At 41.4% G+C, this 24,960-nt stretch overlaps 1 protein-coding gene across 22 annotated transcripts in view; it reads right to left on the bottom strand.

Annotated features, from left to right (window-relative positions):
• Positions 1-24,960, bottom strand: part of ALPK1 (alpha kinase 1) — a 119,104-nt gene that overhangs the window by 36,137 nt on the left and 58,007 nt on the right. For 14 of the 22 annotated variants that reach the window (XR_015165928.1, XR_015165924.1, XR_015165926.1 and 11 more), the window contains 2 exons: positions 23,618-23,797; positions 19,071-19,225 (listed from right to left, as the gene is read on the bottom strand). Coding sequence is in view for 11 of the 22 variants with exons in the window: in XM_086407094.1 (XP_086263220.1) it covers positions 19,071-19,225; positions 23,618-23,738 (276 nt within the window). In the remaining 11 variants the exon portion in view is untranslated. Of the gene's footprint in view, positions 1-19,070; positions 19,226-23,617; positions 23,850-24,960 lie in introns of those variants that run through there. The other 8 variants (XM_086407099.1, XM_086407096.1, XM_086407103.1 and 5 more) reach the window with 3 other exon arrangements.

Raw genomic sequence — 24,960 nt, 5'->3', positions numbered from 1 at the left:
TGAATGTTATTTATTGTCACTTAGTACTTCCAAATTCTATCTAATTCTCTGCCTAACCTGGGCTTCTACCCAAGCAAATGAATGTGGCTGGAGAAAAACACACAACTGTAACACTTTAAATTTATGACCATAACCTGAAGCTTGCCCTCAGCATGGTCAGACAATCCAGCTTTTACACCTTTGCTCTCCTCTAAAGCTGCCACAGCCCCTTTAACCTCCTCTACTCAACTGATGACCTGGCTTCTGAATTCACTAGGATAATAGTCAGTGAGGTGAGAGCTTCCTTATTCTCTTTCCCAAATCTGCCAACCCTCTTATGTTATAACTCATGTGTCCTCCCTACTCCTACTGGCATGTTTAAGACCAGTTGCCACTCTATACTCAAATCTATCCCGCCTGCTTTACTCTAGGACATGATGCCTGTAAACACTTCCTTTCACTTCTGCATCATTCATTTCCTCATCTCTGCTGGATCATTCTCATCAGCACACAAACATTGTATCTTCCACCTTAAAAAGTCCTTCCTTAACCATATATCTCTTAGTCCTTTCAGGATGATGTAACAATAATGTCGAAAACTGGGTATTTTATAAGCAATAGAAGCTTATTTCTCATAGTTCTGGGGATTGGGAAGTCCAGGATTAAGGAATCAGCAGATCTGATGCTGGGTGATGGCCTTCTTCCTGGTTTACAGGTGGCATCTTTTCTCTGTGTCTCTCTGGAACCTCTTTTTAAGGGCAGTAATCCCATTCATGAGGACTCTGTCCTCAAGGCCTAATCACTTCACCAAAGCACCTCCTCCAAAGCCATCACCTTGAAGGGTAGGATTTCAACCTATGAATGTGGGAGGTGAGGGTACATACAAATGGCCAGTCCCCAGCATTCTCCTTCTAGCACCTGTCCCATTTCTCTGTCCCTCCTTACAGTCCATCTCAAAAGAGTTGTCTAAACTCACTGTCATGCTTTCTCACCTCCCACTTTTTCTTAAATCTATAGCTTTCATCCCCAACACTCCACTGAACCCATTCTTTTAAAGGTTGCCAACAACCTCCAAATCCAATGATCGTTTATTAATCCTCATCTTATTCAAACTCCTAGAAGCATTTGGCTGTGACGATCAATCCCTCCTTTTTTATTCATGTGACTTCTGGCATTTCACACTCTCCTGGATTTCTTTCTCCTTCATTGACTGCTCACTCTACTTTGCTGGCACATCCTTTTCCAGCCTCTGAATGTTGACGGCCCAAGGAGTCAGTCCTAAGACTGCTTCCGTTCTCTACCACACACTCATTTAGACGGCCCCTGGCCTCAAATATGACTCGTGTTGATAACTCCAAACTAAAATACTATCTTATTGTTAAGCAATTATCCTCCAATTAAAAATAAATAAATTTAAGTTAAAAAAGAAAAAAAAAAACTCTTCTGAGTCTCTTTCCTGCAGTGCTGTGAGGTATACAAAATTGCTTACACAATAAATAGCCTGATGTGGATGTCAGTTACATATCTCAAACCTAATATGTTTAAAACAGAACACTTTAATTTCTCTTCTGTACTTGCTTCTTCATTTCATTAATGACAACTCATTCATTCATTTGCTGAGGACAAAACTTTAGAGTTTTCACTCTGTGGTGGCTCTTCTTCTCTCACCCTCTACATTGAATCCATCTGCAAATGATATTGGCTACACCTTTAAAAAAATTTTATTAAAAAAAATTGGCATATAGGGCTTCCCTGGTGGCTCAGTGGTTAAGAATCTGCCTGTCAGTGCAGGGGACACAGGTTTGATCCCTGGTGGGAAGATCCCACATGCTGCAGAGCAACTAAGCCACAACTATTGCACCTGTGCTCTGGAGCCTGGGAACCGCAACTACTGAAGCCCGTGAACCCTAGAGCCCACGCTCAGCAACAAGAGAAGCCACCACGATGAGAATCTTGCATGCCGTAACTACAAAGGAGTCCCCATCTGCAGCAGAGAAAGTCCAGCACAGGCAAAAAATAAGTTAATTAATTAAAAAGTTCGAGCATGATTGCTTTTCAATGTTGTGTTAGTTTCTGCTGACACAACATGAATCAACTATAAATATATATATTCATCCCTTCCCTCTTGAGCCTTTCTCCCACCCCCTCATCGCACTCCTCTAGGTCATCACAGACTACTGAGCTGAACTATACAGCTCAGCTATACAGTCGGTTCCCACCTTTAAAATATGCACAAGCTCTGACCACTCTTCACCTCCTCTAGAGCAACCACTTTAATTCAAGCCATTATTATAAATTTGCCTCCCCTTATCCTGCTGTTCTTTGTCTGGGTGCTCTTTCCAAAAAGTCTCTTGCTTTATCAGCATGTGTGTCTCCTCAGACAACTCATTTCCAAGTGTTAAACAAGAGGCCACTCTCTGGCCCTGGAAGGGGTCCCCCTTCCTGCAACAATGCTGAAGCGGAAGCTCCAGTACTTTGGCCACCTGATGCGAAGAGCTGACTCATTTGAAAAGACCCTGATGCTGAGAAAGATTGAAGGCAAGAGGAAAAGGGGACAACAGAGGATGAGATGGTTGGATGGCATCACTGACTCGATGGATATACATTTGAGCAAGCTCTAAGAGTTGGGGAAGGACAGGGAAGCCTGGCATGCTGCAGTCCATGTGATTGCAAAGAGCCGGACATGACTCAGCAACTGAACAACAGGAACTGTTCTAAGCATTCCATGTTATACATTCACTGAATCCTCTAAACAACCTATAAAGACCATTGTAGAGGTAGAAAATGGGAGCCAAGTGTTTAGGTAAGGTGCCCAAGATGACAAAGCTAAGGAGGCAGCACTACGATTCCAACCCAGGTTCAGTTCAGTTCAGTTCAGTCGCTCAGTCGTGTCCGACTCTTTGCGACCCCATGAATTGCAGCACGCCTGCCTCCCTGTCCATCACCAACTCCCGGAGTTCACTCAGACTCATGTCCATCGAGTCAGTGATGCCATCCAGCCATCTCATCCTCTGTCATCCCCTTCTCCTCCTGCCCCCAATCCCTCCCAGCATCAGAGTCTTTTCCAATGAGTCAACTCTTCGCATGAGGTGGCCAAAGTATTGGAGTTTCAGCCTCACCATCAGTCCTTCCAATGAACACCCAGGACTGATCTCCTTTAGAATGGACTGGTTGGATCTCCTTGCAGTCCAGGGAACTCTCAAGAGTCTTCTCCAACACCACAGTTCAAAAGCATCAATTCTTCAGCGCTCAGCTTTCTTCACAGTCCAACTCTCACATCCATACATGACCACTGGAAAAACCATAGCCTTGACTAGATGGACCTTTGTGGGCAAAGTAATGTCTCTGCTTTTCAATATGCTGTCTAGGGTTGGTCATAACTTTCCTTCCAAGGAGTAAGCGGCTTTTAATTTCATGGCTGCAATCCCCATCTGCAGTGATTTTGGAGCCCCCCCCAAATAAAGTCTGACACTGTTTTCACTGTTTCCCCATCTATTTCCCATGAAGTGATGGGACCAGATGCCATGATCTTCATTTTCTGATGTTGAGCTTTGAGCCAACTTTTTCACTCTCCTCTTTCACTTTCATCAAGACGCTTTTTAGTTCCTCTTCGCTTTCTGCCATAAGGGTGGTGTCATCTGCATATCTGAGGTTATTGATATTTCTCCCAGAAATCTTGATTCCAGCTTGTGCTTCTTCCAGCCCAGTGTTTCTCATGATGTACTCTGGATATAAGTTAAATAAGCAGGGTGACAATATACAGCATTGACATACTCCTTTTCCTATTTGGAACCAGTCTGTTGTTCCATGTCCGGTTCTAACTGTTGCTTCCTGACCTGCATACAGATTTCTCAAGAGGCAGGTCAGGTGGTCTGGTATTGTAATCTCTTTTAGAATTTTCCACAGTTTGTTGTGATCCACACAGTCAAAGGCTTTGGCATAGTCAATAAAGCAGAACTAGATCTTTTTCTGGAACCCTCTTGCTTTTTCGATGATCCAGCAGATGTTGGCAATTTGATCTCTGGTTCCTATGCCTTTTCTAAAACCAACTTGAACATCTGGAAGTTCATGCTTCACGTATTGCTGAAACCTGGCTTGGAGAATTTTTAGCATTACTTTACTAGCATGTGAAATGAGTGCAATTGTGTGGTAGTTTGAGCATTCTTTGGCATTGCCTTTCTTTGGGATTGGAATGAAAACTGACCTTTTCCAGTCCTGTGGCCACTGCTGAGTTTTCCAAACTTGCTGGCATATTGAGTGCAGCACTTTCACAGCATCATCTTTCAGGATTTGAAATAGCTCAACTGGAATTCCCTCACCTCTACTAGCTTTGTTCGTAGTGATGCTTTCTAAGCCCCACTTGACTTCACATTCCAGAATGTCTGGCTCTAGGTGAGTGATCACACCATTGTGATTATCTGGGTCATGAAGATCTTTTTTGTACAGTTCTTCTGTGTATTCTTGCCGCCTCTTCTTAATATCTTCTGCTTCTGTTAGGTCCATACCATTTCTGTCCTTTATTGAGCCCATCTTTGCAAATAATGTTCCCTTAGTATCTCTAATTTTCTTGAAGAGATCTCTAGTCTTTACCATTCTGTTGTTTTCCTCTATTTCTTTGCATTGATCCCTGAGGAAGGCTTTCTTATCTCTCCTTGCTATTCTTTGGAACTTTGCATTCAGATGGGAATATCTTTCCTTTTCTCCTTTGCTTTTTGCTTTTCTTCTTTTCACAGCTATTTGTAAGGCCTCCTCAGACAGCCATTTTGCTTTTTTACACTTCTTTTCCATGGGGATGGTCTTGACCCCTGTCTCCTGTACAATGTCATGAACCTCCGTCCATAGTTCATCAGGTACTCTATCTATCAGATCTAGTCCCTTAAATCTACTTCTCACTTCCACTGTATAATCATAAGGGATTTGATTTAGGTCATACCTGAATGGTCTAGTGGTTTTCCCTACTTTCTTCAATTTAAGTCTGAATTTGGCAATAAGAAGTTCATGGTCTGAGCCACAGTCAGCTCCTGGTCTTGTTTTTGCTGACTGTATAGAGCTTCTCCATCTTTGGCTGCAAAGAATATAATCAATCTGATTTAGTTGTTGACCATCTGGTGATGTCCGTGTGTAGAGTCTTCTCTTGTGTTGTTGGAAGAGGGTGTTTGTTATGACCAGTGCATTTTCTTGGCAAAACTCTATTAGTCTTTGGCCTGCTTCATTCCGTATTCCAAGGCCAAATTTGCCTGTTACTTCAGGTGTTTCTTGACTTCCTACTTTTGCATTCCAGTCCCCTATAATGAAAAGGACATCTTTTTTGGGTGTTAGTTCTAAAAGGTCTTGTAGGTCTTCATAGAACCGTTCAACTTCAGCTTCTTCAGAGTTACCGGTTGGGGCATAGGCTTGGATCACCGTGATATTGAATGGTTTGCCTTGGAAATGAACAGAGATCATTCTGTAGTTTTTGAGATTGCATCCAATACTGCATTTCAGACTCTTTTGTTGACCATGATGGCTACTCCATTTCTTCTAAGGGATTCCTGCTCTCAGTAGTAGATATAATGGTCATCTGAGTTAAATTCACCCATTCCAGTCCATTTTAGTTCCCTGATTCCTAGAATGTCAACGTTCACTCTTGCCATCTCCTGTTTGACCACTTCCAATTTGCCTTGATTCATGGACCTAACATTCCAGGTTCCTGTACAATATTGCTCTTTACAGTATCGGACCTTGCTTCTGTCACCAGTCACATCCACAACTGGGTATTGTGCTTGCTTTGGCTCCATCCCTTCATTCTTTCTGGAGTTATTTCTCCACTGATCTCCTGTAGCATATTGGGCACCTACTGACCTGGGGAGTTCCTCTTTCAGTATCCTATCATTTTGCCTTTTCATAATGTTCACGGGGTTCTCAAGACAAGAATACTGAAGTGGTTTCCCATACCCTTCTCCAGTGGACCACATTCTGTCAGACCTCTCCCCCCAGGTAGTCCAGCCCAAGTCAGCTTCCTTAATCCCTACCTCTATGACCTTAATTTCATCAAGACTGTCATTGTCATTGTTATCAAAACCACATACTAGAATAGTGGGAGATGCAGAGTAAAAAGAGAACTGTTTGGACCTCATTGTCCCTAGGACTTTTCATTTGTTCTTAAAGTAATAATTATCATTGAAAGGTTTGAGAGGTTAATTGTGCCTGTTGCAATTTTAAGAGCTATGCACGATTAGAGAAACAAATAGACTGATATTTCACTTTAGAACCTTATTATCCAAGAGAATCACATTTATATAAGCAAAGCAGAAATAAATTTTTTAACAGTAAGGGTTAGCCTTGCTACAATAAAACCTCATTAAAAAAATCTCACTACTAGGAAGTTATTCTCAAAGTATGAATGGTTATTCACTAAGTCAGAATCTCTGGATAGTAGACCTTGTGAAAAAAAATTTTAGAAGCTAAACTTTTCCTCATTCTTTCTCTCTCTCCCCAGCTAATGCACATTCCCACACAGATACACAGACGCACAGGTAATCCTGATTCAGTCAGTCCCTTGAGCAGTATTTAGAATCTCAACCATAAGTCACTAAAATCATAAGCAAGTCTAAGTTATGTGCATTTTAAGCACATTAAGCAAAGATTTGGCCTTACACAAAGGATGACGAGAAGCTGCTGTAGTCCTGTGTTCAAATCATAAAATGTGAGACTTACTGAGAGAGAACGTTAGAGGTCTGACTCCGATGCCCCTTTAACATTCTACTTGACAATGACTCCAGAGGCGCAGAGGTTTCAATTTCATATACAGCGCCAGTGGGAATAAGTCATGCCTAACACGATGGAAGGTTTTCAGTGACCATGAAAGAAACATACATTGTTCTCAGTATTTACACAGTGAAGAAATATAAAAAGTTCCAGAACTGGGTTGGTAATACTTTTAAAATGTGATGGATTGTACCTACGTATGGAAAAAGAGTCAGTTTGAGACTATTCTCAGGAGGAAGAGAGTCAAATCAGTTACTAGGGGGAGATACTGTGGGAAAGTGAAAAATACTGGGCTTGGATTGAGCTGAGGCAGTATTTGCTTTGGATCTCATTGTCCAAACTAAGTAAGCTACTTAATTTTTTAAATTTCATTCTGTTGTGTATAGAATAGGGATAGTAAAACCACAGAGATTACTGAGAAAATTAAAAAAATATATATGTAAAGTGCCTTGCACTTAGTAGATACTCAATGAGTAACATTATTTTGAGAGTGGACTGATGGTAGGTATGTGGAATCAGTCCCTCATATCTCAAAATATAATGAAAATTTAAAAAGTTTCCACCAAAGTTTACCAATGAGAAAGAAAGAAAGCTTTACTATAACATTTTAAAAAGTGGGTAGGCCCTAGCCCCTTCCTTTGCCTGTGTGTCAAATGGTGACTCATGACAAACTGCACAGAGGAATTCCTCATCTTGGAGGGGCTGATGATGAGGACGCACCCACTGAACTGTTTTCAGTTTATTATATTGCAGCTGCTGCTGCTGCTAAGTCGCTTCAGTCGTGTCCGACTCTATGCGACCCCAGAGACGGCAGCCCACCAGGCTCCCCCGTCCCTGCGATTCTCCAGGCAAGAACACTGGAGTGGGTTGCCATTTCCTTCTCCAATGCGTGAAAGTGAAACGTGAAAGTGAAGTTGCTTAGTCGTGTCCGACTCTTAGCGACCTCATGGACTGCAGCCCACCAGCTCCTCCGCCCATGGGATTTTCCAGGCAAGAGTACTGGAGTGGGGTGCCATTGCCTTCTTCGATATTGCAGTTATACCTGGTTAAATAGATTCGCAGTTTATATTATCACAAATCAAAGACACTTCAGAATAATTCATAATAAGAGGGGGGAGGACTGCAAAAAGCTCAAAGCAAAGTTCTTTAAACAATAGTCAAATGTAAAGAGTTTGGACATCGTAGCTTTATAAACAGACAAGTGCTAGTTTTGTGTTTCGTCAGTGTGTATGTGTGCTCAGTCGTGTCCGACTCTTTGCCACCCCGTGGACTGTAGCCCACCAGGCTCCTCTGTCCATGGGGTTCTCCAGGCAAGGATACTGGAGTGGGTTGCCATTTCTTCCTCCAGGGGATCTTCCCAACCCAGGGACTGAATCTATGTCTTCTGTGCTCCTGTATTGGCAGGTGGATTCTTTACCACTGAACCACCTGGGAAGCCCACTTTGGTAGTATCACAGCCAATAAATTTTATCTGAGGTGTGATTATTGCTAATGGAAACAGACAAGTGCTCCAAATTTACTAGCCTTTCTGTGATGACAAGTAGCTGACAACAGTATGTTATCCAACAGGTATTCTGAAAATATTTTTCAGATAATGATACTGGAAGTGTTTTCAGCATTGTGATTTTAAAAGAAAGTATCTATACTAAAAACACTCACACAAACGGGAAACTTTCAACCTGTTTAAAAATCTTCCAAATGAAGAATCTGAATAAGTTTCAACATCCTTTGTTAAAACATAACGTCTTCTGATTACCTTACAGAAGCACACCATTGACATTAAGGAAAGTGGAAATTTGCTAGCTGAATTTCAACAAATGATTTTTCATAATTGGTGGACGGATTGAAATATGAATAGTGTGAATTAGCAATCACAGCCTACCTCTTTTATTTGGATCAACACACCTTTGAGACATAATTTTTTCAACTATTACAGTCATTAGAACTAAGTACTGAAATAAACTGTGTTAGCTATATCTTCAATGGGCAGTGCTAAGCTGAGTTTAAAAAAATAGTTAATGATATTTAATTATAATTTTAATACAAACAGAAAGGTTCTTGTGCCAATAATTCAGTTTAAAAAATTATTTTAAAATATTCATTTAATATGTGTTTTGTTTTTCTTAAATTTCTATCCTATAGAAATATATAACACAGAAATGCATAGTACATGCATATACTTTATTAAACAAACAAATGTGTATTAGAGTGCCTGCTCAAAATTTTTACTGATGCTCAGTAAAAAAAATTAAAGACAACTGATTCACAATGAGTTAATCAATGAGATAGTGAAAGATTTTTCTTTTGTTCTATACAAATACACCCGAAAAAAGAAACAAGTAATTCCAAATATCTTTGAACTTGTTGAGCTTAAAATGTTTTGGTTTCTGCCCTCTGAGGCAAGTTGGTTTAATAAGCAAGGCAAGTGATTCTACATCATGAAGGGATGGTGGCAGGCGAAGGGGGGTGGCACAGAGGGCAGGCTTCGGGTCACATCCCAGCTTAACCGCACTTTGTAGTGTGGATTGGGAACATCTCTCAAGCTCTCTGAGCCAACTGTCTCATCAGCAAAATGGACATCATCAGTTCTATTTGCAGGGTTGTCATCAAATTAATATGTTGTTAAAAGCATATCATGCAGAATCACATGAAGTTGTCAGTATTTGGTGCTTGTTGATATACAACAAAACACTGTGGTTCAACTAATATCAACAGCATCAGATATGTGGAGATGGCTGGATGGCATCACTGACTCGATGGGCGTGAGTCTTAGTGAACTCCGGGAGTTGGTGAAGGACAGGGAGGCCTGGCATGCTGTGATTCATGGGGTCGCAAAGAGTCGGACACGACTGAGAGACTGATCTGATCTGATCTGATCTGATATATATTTAGAGATAATATTGTTCAACCTCCTTAATTTACTTAACATAAAATGTAGGAGGTGATGTTATTCTTTCTTGCTGGCAGGACAGAATAAGCACATCCCTAGGACTGATCATTTTCTGAAGGTCATCACTTTCTTCTCTCTGCCCAGCACTTCAATCTGCTCATTTTCTGCATTTTGAACTGGATTGCTCTGCCCACTTGTCTTAGTTTGATCAACTCCACCAAGACTTGGCTCAGCTTTGGGGCCTCATTATGAGGAGACATGAAATCCATGCCATAGGGTTAGTCCTCATCAAAGGGATAACTTGCATGCCTGATTCTGTGGCAACCAAAGTTTCATTGGTAGAATTCTAAGGACAAGTCACCATTTTAATTTATCTTCCATTGAAACTTGAAAGTACCGTATTAAAAGGGGTAGTTTTTTGGCACAGTTTTAGAGCAGGGTTTAAATCCTTGGTGATTTTAATCATATTCTATCTTAAAGTCTGAATTCGCATAGGCCTTGGGACTAATATTTATCCTCTGAAGGTTTCATTCTCTTGGTGCCTAAATTTTACATATTAAATGAAATTCATTTTTGAAGGACCCGAACCTTTTGTCTGGCTCCTTTTCAAAAGAAGAACTATAATGTTCAGCAGAAGAAACTAAAGTTTTAAATGTTGATTACTGAAAATTATAAGATTTCTGTCTTAATTCTGCACTAAGTAAAAAAGTGAAATCACATTGACAGAGAGGGAAGAGGGCAGGTTACAGGGCAGCTGAGACAATAGGAATGCACCCGGGAAAGGCTGCCCTGGCCCCATAACAGCCGTGTGTGAAGGATGGAATTGTGTAGACTCAGGGAAGACATGCCAGGTTCAGGCTCAGAAACCTGGGTGCTGGGTCCTGCTGCTCCCACTAACGGGTGGTGTAACTTACAGCAAGTCACTTCTTACGCTCTCTGGGTTTCATTTCCCCATCTATCAAATGATGGGCTTGAAATAGATGACCTTTAAATTTCCCTCCCTGGAAGAAAAGCTATGACAAACCTAGACAGTGTATTAAAAAGCAGAAACATCACTTTGCCAACCAAAGTCTGTATAGTCAAAGCTATGGATTTTCCAGTAGTCAAGTATGGATGTGAGAGCTGGACCATAAAGAAGACTGAATGCCAAAGAACTGATGCTTACAAACTGGTGCTGAAGAAGACTCTTGAGAGTGCCTTGGACAGCAAGGAGATCAAACCAGTCAATCCAAAAGGAAATCTACCCTGAAAATTCACTGGAAGGACTGATGCTGAAGCTGAAGCTCCAATACTTTGGCCACCTGATGTGAAGAACCGACTCACGGAAAATATCCTGATTCTGGGAAAGATTGAGGGCAGGAGAAGGGGGCTACAGAGGATGAGATCATTGGATGGCATCACCGACTCAATGGACATGAGTTTGAGTATACTATGGGAGACAGTGAAGGAAAGGAACCCTGGCGTGCCACAGTTCATGGGGTTGCAGAGAGTTGGACATGACTGAACAACAAAGTTTCCCTCCAGTTTTGGTATTCTATCATTCAATAAAGAAATAACTTGTACTCATGAATATCAATTATATAGATACATATGTATATTCCATAGGTGTCTGTACGTGTATGCATGCAAATGTGCTAAAATGATCTCCAAAAACTTAACAGGAGAACTTAGCTTATAGCAGGCCATCAAATGGGAAAAGGAAAGATTCAGTAACAAGAGCACTGCATTTTGAATCCTCACCTTATTAGTGGAAAGATGCATGGTCGATGTCATTTAATTAATGATGTTAGCTTTTCCATTAGAATCTAAGTTCAGTATTTGTATTTGCTTTTAGAGAAGTGATGCACCATTACTTTACTGTCCTTACTTAGGTTTTTTAATATTTGATCCTATTTAGATTTAAGGACAACTGGACAACAGATGGTTTTCTCTTCTCCTGTTTATGAAGCAAAGGAAAGCTTCGAACTGCTGAACTACACAATGGCTTATACTGCTTGGGACTGAGATACGTCATCACTTACAATCTACCTTTCACAGGTAGGGCAGGTTGTATGGCCAAGTTTGTAGGGATTAGAAGAACATGTGTTGAGTACCTGCCACACATTTAGTGTTCAATAAATGGAAGGGACCATTCCAATAAGCAGACTTTTGACAAAGCGTTGCCCTATCTCTTAATTCTTGCAGTTTTTCCAGAACATGAATTAGGTCTTCTATTTCTCTTACATTACTCTGGGTGATCTGTATCAATGCCTGGCATGTGTTAACACTCAGTAAAGTTTTACTGAATGAATGAACAAATATACAGTTTATATTCACTTTGCTTTTTGCATCCTCATGAAGAATATTTCAGTTATTAAAGTCCCAAGGCCATAGTTAAAGATGAAAACCTCACTGGAGAAAAATCAGTTGCTGAACAAATCATAATCCCAAATGTATCTATTATGGGTGTTGAGTTCTCTATTATTACTATGAAAACTGTTATCTGAAATAAATGCTTTTAAAATGATTTTTAAGACAATCTTTTAACCCAGAACTTATTCATGGAAGAAATTTTATTGTTCCCATGGAAAGCATCTCACCCTCTTACCTAGTCTTCATACCCTGCATATCTTTCTTTGACTTGACATTTCATTTTCTAATAAATTCATACTTTAGTTATCTTTTGCTAAAGGCTCCTTTTCACCTTTCTACTCCCAGGTTACTCACACTAGAATTTTTTTTTTAATATAAATTTATTTATTTTAATTGGAGGCTAATTACTTTACAGTGGCAGATTCATGTCAATTTATGACAAAACCAATACAATATTGTAAAGTAATTAGACTTTAAAAAATATTTCCCTGCAATCTTGTAATGAGCAATTCTTACATTTATTCGTGTTTTAATTCTGGACCATTTAGTATTTTAAGTAGTTCAAAATCTAAAATGTCAACTTAAAGGCACCCAGAATATCTAAAGAGACTTATTAAAAAATATTCTGAAAGCTAAATTTATCAACCTCCATTCACAAACATTTTTCAACATAATTAGCACAAGAAAATCAGTAATAATTTTTTTATCTCTCTTAAAATTACTGCAAGGTAGCACAGATATTTCCAAAAATGTCTGCTGGATAAAAGTTATCAGATTACCCATTTTTATGATTGTAAAGTTGAAAAGGAAATGGAAAAAAAATCCTCATTCTGAGCCTGCTTCATCCCCTTGTAATCAGCCAGCCTGTGAAGACTGTAGTGTGTCTTCCTACAAAGGTGTCACGCTAAATTCAGGTTTCCTCCCCCACAGAAGTAGAGCTGGGGAGAGGCCAGTCCCTTCCAGCATTAGGACCCCCAAATTTGCAGGGAATGCTCAAAACCGCGGTCTACGAAACAAGTCTTGGCCTGGCAACCTCATCTTTTCCCAAATGCCACTGACATGCAAATCCAAACATGCCCTTAATCTCCCTTTCAGAAGTTTCCTTTTCATATCTTCTCTAAATTAGGTAGAAATTGTACTTTTCAGGAGTGTACAAGTTACTGAAGAAATCACACAAGTTGGCAATCACATGGAGGCCAGTGCCTTCGTGTTCTGGCATCTCACAAGCAAGGACAGTTTTACTAGTTAGAATTCTACTGTGTCCATCCAAACCAAGCTAAACATAAGCTAATGCTAAAAGCTTTCAATACTTTTTGAAAAATCCATCAAAGGTTTTTCTGAATGATATTTATAAGGGCCTTACTGTTCTCTTTCAAAAACTGAAATGCCCTTCTCGGACACTTGAAAAAAATTGCTTGTGCTTTTCATCTTTCCCTCTCAGAGTGTAAACATTGTTTTGAGTGAAAGGAGCTGAAGGAGCGCTTACTTTCCCTTGAAATTTTATTTTTAAATAAGAGAGGGAGAAAATCCTTTTTCTGACTAATACTAATAATACAGGTCAGAGTGTCAGGCGATATACAATTAGATAGAAAACAAAAAAGGTTCCCCCTCTTTTTCCCACCGTACAATGGCACTGGAATATAAATTACCGATGAAGATGAAATAACACTTCAAAGCTTATAGGGCAGGGCAGGGCAATGTTTACAAAGTATTTTCTATGGCACGATGAGACACTACAGAGGACGGTAACCCATGGACTCGAGGGTGTTGCTGAATAGTCTAAAACTAGCATGAGGTAAGATTTTACATCCCTATAGCCTGTGACCCTGTGATATGCTTTGTCTCACAAGGGCAGCTGCAGTTATCAACAGATGTTTCAGCAATAAATAATTGGTATCATCTCGGAAAAGACCCATCTACCTGGGGAGAGGGCATAATACCAAAAACACTGCCCGGCTATCACAGCCACATTAATCTCCCATCTCTCCAGGTTTCTCGGGGAGCATACTGCAGGTGTTTTTTCTGGGAGAGAGAGGACAGACTCTCTCAAGTCAGCAAGCTTTGTGTGGAGTGTAAAGGAGGTTGGCCCCTGCCATAAATTTCTGTCTGTGGCCACACACCAAAGGAGAAAAGATGGGGGGATGGGAAATTAGGCGAGGGAGGAAACAGAGGAGGCTGTGGAGAGCAGAAAGCAGAGCACAAAACACATGATTTTTGCTAATTAAGTTAAGCCTAAGTGAGGAACATTAGAAATGACCCTTTGTTTTACCAACTCAGGCACTCAGCACAGTTTCACGTAACTTTGCTCTGTTATCTATGGAATTAAAGACAGTGTTTACACTCCAAATGTAATGCTAAGTTTTTAAATGGAAGGAAAATTTTTTATGAGAAGGATTCGTTTCAAGGTATAAAAGTATCATGGGAATTCAGATTTATGAAAAAATATCTATAAGAACAAATAACTGAATAAAACCTCAGCAACCTTTATTTTCTAATGTAAGAATAAAATCTCACAATTAATTGATTATTATAATAATGTGGCCATCCAGCCTTGGTAAAATGTGATATTGAAACCAGTGGATAACGGGACAAAAACAAATCATGGTATTTCCTTGAGATACTTTTGACAAGCTAAGATAGCACTACAGTTCTCCGTATTTACAAAACAGAGTGGTTTAGCAATTGTGCACTTGGGGCCTGACACAATAAGAAAGCATCTCAAGGCTCTTTGGGAGGTGTGGTTGCTTAATTTATAGCTTGCTGGGTAAGCTAAAGAAAATGATGCTCAGCATTCAAAAAGCTCCCAGGTTAAACACATTATGAGCTAAACGAGCCTAATGGGCTGATTCCTAGAGCTGCCCCTGAGTGACCTTGTGAGCAGGGCATAAACTTCTTAAATTCTCTGTGCCTTTCAGTTCGGTTGCCCAGTTGTGTCCAACTCTTTGCGACCCCATGAATCACAGCACGTCAGGCCTCCCTGTCCATCACCAACTCCTGGAGTTCACTCAAATTCATGTCCATCGAGTCGGTGATGCCATCCAGCTATCTCATCCTCTGTCGTCCCCTTCTCCTCCTGCCCCCAATCCCTCCCAGCATCAGAGTCTTTTCCAATGAGTCAACTCTTCGCAGGATGTGGCCAAAGTACTGGAGCTTCAGCTTTAGCATTATTCCCTCCAAAGAACACCCAGGTCTGATCTCCTTCAGAATGGATTGGTTGGATCTCCTTGCAGTCCAAGGGACTCTCAGGAGTCTTCTCCAATATCAGTTCAAAAGCATCAATTCTTCGTCTGTGCCTTTGTGCTCCCCCAATTGTGATATCTGTGCAATATATAGAGGGAAAGTAGAAGGAATAATGACTGGACTCCTGAAACAGCCTTACAACTATAAGCAGTTTGTCTCTCAACTCACATTAACCCCCAAATGCAGCAAGACTTTAAAACGCCATTTTCAGTTTTTTGGCCAATGTCACTACCAGCTTTGAATGCACCTAGGGTGATCTAGTAAGTGTGGGTGGAATGAAGGGAGTAAAACCCTGGTTACAGAGATGTGCTGCATCTCAGCCTATGCTGGAAATCCGGAGGAACTTTCTAAGCCTCAAAGGTCGAAGCAGGGGTTTCTCTTCCTCTGTGAAGCTCCCATGCTCTCACCCTCCTTGGAACCATATATAGAGCTAATATATGGTTCTATATATGGTTCTATATATGGTTCTTATATATGGTTCACTGGCTGAAGCACACAGGGCTTTCAAAGCTCTTCTCTCGCATTTTTGTTCAGGCTCTGTGTCTTTAATTTATAGCTTCCTGGGTAAGATAAGGAAAATGATGCTCAGAGTTCAAAAAGCTGCCAGTTTAAACACATTATGGGCTAAAGCAGCCTAATGGACTTATTTGAGCTGCCCAATCAATTGCCATCCTGTTCTCTTTTCAACAGTCATTCTCAAACTCAAACATACATCAGAATCATCTGAAGGGCTTGTCAATGTTGATTGCTAAACCCTCGCCCCCAGAGTTTTTGATTTGGTAAGACTAGTATTGGAGAAGGCAATGGCACCCCACTCCAGTACTTTTGCCTGGAAAATCCCATGGGCAGAGGAGCCTGGTGGGCTGCAATCTGTGGGGTTGTGAAGAGTCGGACACGACTGAGCGACTTCACTTTCACTTTTCACTTTCCTGCATTGGAGAAGGAAATGGCAACCCACTCCAATGTTCTTGCCTGGAGAATCCCAGGGACAGGGGAGCCTGGTGGGCTGCCGTCTATGGGGTCGCACAGAGTCTGACACGACTGAAGTGACTTAGCAGTATACGGCCCAAGAATCTGAGCCAGTTTTTGGGTGATACTAAGTGCTGTTGTTTGGAAGTCTAACTTTAAGCCCAACTGCTTTAGAGCTGCACTCTCCAATTAGTGCAGAAGGAAATGGCAACTCACTGCTGTATTCTTGCCTGGAGAATTCCATGGACAGAGGAACCTGGTGGGCTACAGTCCATGGGGTCACACAGAGTTGGCCACGACTGAGAGACTGAGCACATCTAATTAAATAGTAGCCCTGCTGCTAAGTCGCTTCAGTTGTGTCCGACTCTGTGCGACCCCATAGACGGCAGCCCACCAGGCTCCCCCGTCCCTGGGATTCACCAGGCAAGAACACTGGAGTGGGTTGCCATTTCCTCCTCCAATGCATGAAAGTGAAAAGTGAAAGTGAAGTCGCTCAGTCGTGTCCGACTCTTAGCAACCCCATGGACTGCAGCCTGTTAGGCTTCTCCATCCAAGGGATTTTCCAGGCAAGAGCACTGGAGTGGGGTGCCATCGCCTTCTCTGAATAGTAGCCCTAGCCACATGGAAATGTGTATGTAGTTCATTTTAAAAATGAAATAAAACTAAAAACTCAGTTCTTCAGTCATTCTAGCCACATTTCGGGTGCTCAAGAGTCACATGAGGGCAGGGCCTAGCGTACTGGGCAACAGAAATATAGAACATTTCCATCATTGCAGAAAGTTCTACCTGACAGCCTACAGCTTGCATTAGAGTAAACGAGTTTCAGGGCTTCCACCTGGGCTCTCAAGTTCATCCCTTGGGGCTTCTAGAGGGAGAATTGGAATAGGACAGAGGAAGGAGCTGAGTCACAGCTCCACCACTCACTGATCTGCTCCCATGAGAAAATTAATCTCCCTGTACCTTAACTTTGTCATCTGCAAAATGGGTATGATAATGGTAATGATCACTGGAGGGCTATTTTGAAAATTAAGTAAGATCATGCACATATAAGCATTCTATAAACCCCAAATTATATATACACTATAATTGTTTTCCATTCCACTTCTCCACTAATAACAAGCACACTTATTTAAAAACCCTGGCTCGCCACCAGATTTGTTCAAAGTATTCACTTTCCTTTGCCTGTGGTCCTCAGTCTGTTTAACTTCAGTCTGATTTTTTGGAGAGTGGGAAATGTTGATGAGGAGGTTACTGTTTCTATGAAGTCTCCAACAATGCTGTTATGTGTGCATAGATCAGGGGGATCTTTTCTGGATTTTTGTTTTGATAGACAAAGATAATGTCTATTTATATATTTATTTTGGGATGACCCCCAAACACATTCCCATGTAAACCAATAAAATAAATATTTTAAGAGATTATCGTTGCTTGTAATGCTTGGTCCCATACAAATGTCTGTATTTTATGTAAAAAAAAAAAAAAAAAAACCTAACAGAGTCCCTTCTTTGATAATCATCTAAGAGAATGTGGGAGGGGGGAACACTATCAAAAAGCAAATTGGCACTTACAGAAGCATCCCCAGAACCTAAGCCTAAAATCTGGGCTCCAATCTGAATTCATGTGTTATTCTTGAGGGTCTCTCCTTTCTGGGGTAGAGGTACCCAATGGACTCATTTCCATTAAGTGAGCTAAGGAATAATAATGCCAATGACTCTGACGATACTTCCCGAACAGTGTGAATCATGAGGAGATAAGGGAGAGAACAGGATTTCAGGCAGGACTCAGGAAGGGACATGCCAGGCTTCAACAGCTTAGACACCAAGTCATATGGATGAAATAGTGGTGAGTTTATTTTTTTAAGTTACCCAACTCTTGGAAAGTAGCATTTCAAAATAAAAATGCTAATGAAGCATGGTGGAATCAAAACTACTGCGTGTACCCCAATGTTCATCGCAGCACTGTTTATAATAGCCAGGACATGGAAGCAACCTAGATGTCCATCAGCAGATGAATGGATAAGAAAGCTGTGGTACATATATACAATGAAGTATTACTCAGCCATTAAAAAGAATACATTTGAATCAGTTCTAATGAGGTGGATGAAACTGGAGCCTATTATACAGAGTGAAGTAAGCCAGAAAGAAAAACACCAATACAGTATACTAACGCATATATATGGAATTTAGAAAGATGGTAACAATAACCCTGTATACAAGACAGCAAAAGAGACAGTGATGTATAGAACAGTCTTTTGGACTCTGTGGGAGAGGGAGAGGGTGGGATGATTTGGGAGAATGGCATTGAAATACGTATAATATCATATATGAAACAAGTCACCAGTCCAGGTTCAATGCACGATACTGGATGCTTGGGGCTGGTGCACTGGGATGACCCAGAGGGATGGTATGGGGAGGGAGGAGGGAGGAGGGTTCAGGATGGGGAACACATGTATACCTGTGGTGGATTCATTTCGATATTTGGCAAAACCAATACAATATTGTAAAGTTTAAAAATAAAATAAAATTTAAAATAAATAAATAAATAAAAACCAAAAGGCACACACACAAAAAAAAAATTTAAAAAAAACAACAACAAACCAAAACTACTGCTTCCAGCCCACCAAGAACATGCAGATATTTCAGCATGACAGGTTCTCATTGGCCCACTGACCACACTTTTCCACTTTTACTTGATTTGCGTTTCCAACAGAAGGTCTTATGGGCAAATGGAGCTCTTTGAAAAGCTACCCCCCCCAACATTAGTCAATTTGGCAGAGCTGACCATAAGGGTAGGGGCTGTCTTATGCTTCAAAGAAATTTAATCTATTAGACCATTTAGAGGCTAAATGCCTCACTTGGGGGTGTCAAGGAGCAGGTGGTGTGGGTCTTCCTACCAGTAACTGTTGCAAGCTGGCGCCAATCACATCCTGCAGGTTTGTTTTGTCCTCTGGGCCCACAGCTTGTTTGTATTGCCACTTTTCAGGCACGAAGGGCCATTTCATTTCCTTTGCCTCCTGGATCAGGGTTCTTAACTCGCTGGGGAGTGAGGCTGAAAAGGTCAGAGTTCAGGTAAGGAAATTGCAGTTGAAGAAAAGGTTGTTGAGTTACCTATGTTATGATGAAGCACCTCAGTGGCACAATTTTTTTTTTCCTACTTCTCACTGGCTGGCCTAACCTGGTGTTCTGACTCAAAGAATAATAGCAAAAAGCTATCTGTCAGGGGGTGGCTCTGGTCTACTTTGCCCTACAGGTAAATTGGGTTAGTCAGGCATTAAGAAAGGTTTTAGCAGGAAGTAAAGCACTTCAGTGACTGTCTCTGCATGAAGAATCAGAGAAAGGAATGAAGGAAATATTATTTTTCCTGTAAAATGAGAAAGGGCCTGAGATGGAATGGCATTTGGGGCTTGTGGCTGGGTAATGCAGCAAATCAATCTCTTTTTTACTCCTGTAAGACCTCACCTTGCCTCAGACTCTCACCGTGGACTATGTCTGAATATAGACAATCCCACATCAATTTATTATGAAATAATATCACTTTAGGAGATATATTTAATCTCTTAATAGACATCAAATTTCATTAAAAATATAAGTCAATAATCTCTTATCCAAACTTGGGAAACCTAGAAAGCTCTGGAAACTAGATTTTTTTTAAAAAACTTTGGCCCCAAACCAGACTTGAATTGACTTGAGATTATTTGTAATCTTGCTATGATGAGATTAGTCACCGTTTTGCCCTGAAAATTTTAATGTTTGGTGGTGCTGCTCCTAGCTTCTACTGCAGTGTTAGTATAACAGATGGTATATGCACCATACTACCTTTTCTAACATTTGAAAAAACTCTGAATTCTGAAGCACGTGTAACCACCAGGGTTGTGAATAAGGGATCATGGGCCTGTATACACGACTGCCAGCTATACATCTTTAAGTGCTTGTCTTGCAGACACCTCAGACTCAGTCTATCTAACACTGAATTCATTACCTTTTTCCTAAAAATTGTATTTCCCTTTCTATTCTCTGTTGATGAATGCTACTACCATTCACTGAGCCACCCAAGTCTGAAACCCAGACGTCAGTCTAGACTTTTTGCTCTTCCTCCCTGAGTCTAATTGGTTATCACATTCTGTGGATCCTAAAATCGATTTCTTTCTTTTAATCATCAGTAATTCTTGCCTGATTCATTGTCTTCCATCTCCTCCTATCCATTTGATCTTCCACATTGTTGAGTCCCATTTTTCCAAAAACAAGATGGACTAGGATATTTCTCTGCGTAAAATTCTTTAATGCTTCTGTATATCCTGCCTTCATATTAGGCATTGTCCTCCCTCGGCTGCCTAATGAGCAAGCTCTTCTCATCAGCCCTGCCATGATCTCCCAGTGGAGTTGAGATGCTCCTCAGGAGCATTCTCAAGCCCGCAGGGGCACACTCCTTTCAGCATCCGCCTCACTGCTCTCTACCATATCTGTCCTTTCACTGGACTGTGGATTGGGAGTCTCCTGAAGACAGGCATCATGTCTTACCATGTTTGTAAATCCCACCATGGTGGTTAAAAGAAAGGTTAGTCTTATGTTTACATGAGATACGCTAAATAAGACAAAAGAGGTGTGAGAGAGAATAAAAAAAAAAAGAAAAAAGAAGAGAAGGGAGAAAACCTAATTCTGCCTTGGCTCATGACGCCTTTTGGTGTCCTTGCCACCAACTGGGCAAATGTAAGGAAGCCTCCCGATGGAGAGGGACTGCTTGCATTGAGGGGATAATTCATGGGCTACATCAATGAATGACTGATCTGGACTGGCTACTAAGCATGACTTACAAATATCACAGTGAAACCACTGTCCCCGCCTGGCCCATTCAGTAACCCAGAACTATTGAGCCTCCTCTGTGCAATGGCGCTCCTCTAATGAAAGCAAAAACAGGAGGTTGGAGACCAACCTGATTTCACAATCTCATCTTACCACCACTGACGTACTTTCAATGTCTGAAAATGTTTTCAATGTACATGTAGAGAAAATTTCTTAAATGATATTTCTAAGTAGTCACGAGCTGGATAGGATGACTACCCAGTTCTGTTTGCTTAGGACAGTCCTGTATAGTCATAGTGGAGAAGGAAATGGCAACCCACTCTAGTATCCTTGCTTGGAAAATCCCAGGGACAGAGGAGCCTGGTGGGCTGCCGTCTATGGGGTCGCACAGAGTCAGACACGACTGAAGCAACTTAGCGGCAGCAGCAGCATGTAGTCATAGCATGCTTGTTAACAGAGCCTTTTCACTCTCAAAAGTATTTCAATTCTGATAAATTGTTTGGACACTCTGTCTATGAGTGTCAAGCTCAGAAGTCAGAGGAGTAGTTAAATGACAAAAGAAATGTGATTTTTTGGATTCATGGAATTTCACTATATTTTGGCACTAAATAGCTTTAAGTACTTTTAACTTTTCTTCATGGTGATGAGGAAAATCTGTTTGTTACAAGTAATTTTTTTTCCTCCTCATATCACTCTTTCCCTACAGGTCGTGCCAGAACATGGATTGTCCAGTGGGGAGCACTGAAATAAAAGATGCCCCTGAAATATGTTTTTAAAATATCTATGTGTTTGGATTTCAGTTCCTTCTCTGTCTTGGGGGGTTAGAGCCTCTAAGGCTAGCCACCCATGCTGACTGGGACAACTTCTGAGGGAAAACGATGGGGTTGAGAGGAGGAGGGAAAAGAATGAAACCCACAGTGTTAACTTTCGAGTCCGCCTGTTACCCCATCGCCTTAAGTGACCCTGTGCTAATGCCTTTCTCTGTGAGCCCACGCAGGAGACATCAGTGGCAGTGGCAGCCCGACCGTGAGCTAGAGCTGCTCAGGAACCAGCTGCCGAGGGACAGGTTCTATGCTCAGACCGCGTGCAGATGCACTGAAGGCGCTTGGGTGGACCGTGCAACATGCAGGGGCGATGGGCAAATGCCGAGCTTGTCAATGGCTCACATAGGATTCCTCCCGCATTGGTTGATCAGATTCAGCCAACACCAGCAGTCAGCCCCTGACCGAGCAGGAGCCTCCTTTGCCTCTCTGATCCCTTACTTCCCCAAGCAGCTTACCTGGAGGGCCATGGCTAATCGAGTGATTTTGCAGTCGTGATTTGCCTTATCTGGAACTAAACTGATTATTTCTCCTATTCTGTGGCACTAGAGAAAGAAAGAAAAAGAAAACGCTCCCCGATTAGGGGTTCAGAGTCTTCACTACGGAGAACACAAAACTTAAAGGAATTTAAGCTGAAGGGACAAAGAACATGATGTAGTAAAAGGAGAAGAGAAAACGTTCAGGAGAAATAACAGAACACAACACACTGCCCCCGGGGAGAACGAGGACCAGCACTGGGGTGAGCAAAATCAGACACTGATGTTTCTGGCCAGTAAAGAAAGAAAACACTAAGGTTAGGAAACAACTGGACACAGGGCATTTTATCTTGAAAAGAGCACGGATGACAGACAGGTTAGAAAAAACTAGACTTCTAAAGGCACCTTAAAGTTCCCCTGTAAAAACATATGCACTCCTATACAAGGATGTGGGAAAAAGGCTCTCCCAGAAACTTTTCCCATTACATAATTAACAGAAACAAAAGAGATGGGGAGTGTGCATTTTATATGGGAATCTTGTTTCTGTAACAAATAGCAGTCAACTAAAAATACAAAGAAAAATATTTAAAGCACATTAGACAGATACCCTGATAGCAATGAAGGAAATTTATCTGAATGCGAGGAAGAAATCTAAGGAAAGAAGGTTGCCTCTTGAAAACTAGCTAGAGAAGAAATTAGAACTGCTTTAACTCTCTAGATTTTGTGATTGAAATTTCCCAATGACTCATCTAAAACTATGTATGGTACAAACCATGAATGAGCAGAAAGGCCAAATTCTCAAATCCTGGTAATGATGTAATAAGTATTTATCAGTTTGAGTAAATTTATTTATAAATGGTATGTAAATACAACATGAGAAATGTATTGATGGTCAAAAAAGAGAGATGGGACTGATGAGATGACATATTTGTGGAAACTGTAGATGTCTATGCAAACTGATGAGGCACAAAAACCTAGTTTGAAACAAAAGTACGCACCACCATTCAGAAGTTGCTTCAATTTTTTAATAATTGAAATTTACGTGCACCAGCCCACTTGGGCCTTTTGTTCTTCTTGAACTAAACTGTTTCTTGTAGCCCTCATGTTTACTGAAGCTTAAAATTCAAACTGACAGCAATTCACTGCAACAAAGTGGGCTTCCTCCCCTGCCCGTCCACCCGCAGCCCATGTCCCATTCATGCCCTAGAAATCCACTCATCTCTCGGTGGTCATCTGCCAAGAGAAGAAAAATAGGGCAGAGATGAGACCGTGTCATTCAGACAGGGTAAAGGAGAGCGAACCCGCTGCTCCCCGCTGCCCCCAGCGCCTCCCCTTGGACCTCACCTCTGCATCTCTGGTCCTCCCGCTTGTCCTCCTCTGACACATCTGACGCCTCCAACAGGAGCTGGTCCAGCACTTGCTTGCACTCTTGCAGCAGCGTAGCTACAGCTTTTTGATTATTCATGACGATTACCCTCTCTTGATGATGAGTCGAGTGTCCCTGGGTCTACGGTGATCAATTACCTAGGAGAAGACATCGATTCTCAATAAAAGAGCCCCTTCAAGCCTTAGGTACCTGGTGAACAAAAGAAGGGGAAAGATGATTAACTGAAGCATCATCAATTATCTGTAAGACTCAAGCAGGGAGGGATAATAGAGCAAACACATGAAAATACATGACAGCCCCTGAGGACTTTATTAGGGGAGGGTGTGAAATTACTGCAGGCCTGGTCTAGATGGGCAGCACCTCGAAGGCATCAGAGAGCAGAAGGCAGAGGGTCCTGGGGCAGACCTCAGTCACCCACAGTGTAGTCAGTGGAATCACATGGAGTCAAATGAAATGAATATACCCTATGATTTATGTATCTTCTGCATACTTCACATCAGTGCCTCTGGATCCCAGTGGCACACCACTTTCTGCTTCTCTGAAAGTCTACAGGAAGCGTCTGGCTAGCAGTTCTAATATCCAGACACAAGCACGTGGTAATATGAAGTTTACCACTCTCATAACCCGCTGCTGACTTCCCCTGTGCAGCATCCCTTGTGGTATTTAGCATCATATAATTTGGACCAAAATAGGCAATGACAGATGCCAAATTTAAAGCTCTTCACTGCCAGGCACATTGCCAAATAAAATGGAGAAATGAAATCCCAGGAAATCCAATTTCCTAGATCCATCATATGGATAAGATCTACTTACATCCTATTTAACACACATACAGTTGAGAGGCTTCTTATGTAAATATGAGTATGTTGTAACGAGCTATTGCAGTCAAGGTAATTTCAAGAACAAAATAACTCACTGACAGTACAAAAAAATGCCTGACAAATAAATACCCAAAAGTCTCTTGATTAACAAATCATTTTTAAGTTGAAGTATAGTTGCCTGGAAAATCCCATGGATGGAGGAGCCTGGTAGGCTGCAGTCCATGGGGTCACTAAGAGTCAGACACGACTGAGTGACTTCATTTTCACTTTCCACTTTCATGCATTGGAGAAGGAAATGGCAACCTACTCCAGTGTTCTTGCCTGGAGAATCCCAGGGACGGGGGAGCCTGGTGGGCTGCAGTCCATGGGGTCGCTAAGAGTCAGACATGACTGAGCGACTTCACTTTCACTTTCCACTTTCATGCATTGGAGAAGGAAATGGCAACCCACTCCAGTGTTCTTGCCTGGAGAATCCCATG

Source organism: Bos grunniens, chromosome 6 (assembly GCF_055505025.1).
Source record: "Bos grunniens cultivar Pamir isolate PY7600 chromosome 6, Bosgru_T2T1.0, whole genome shotgun sequence".
NCBI lineage: Eukaryota > Metazoa > Chordata > Mammalia > Artiodactyla > Bovidae > Bos > Bos grunniens.
The sequence above is the reverse complement of the archived record's forward strand: the minus strand, read 5'-3'. Positions and strand labels throughout refer to the sequence as shown.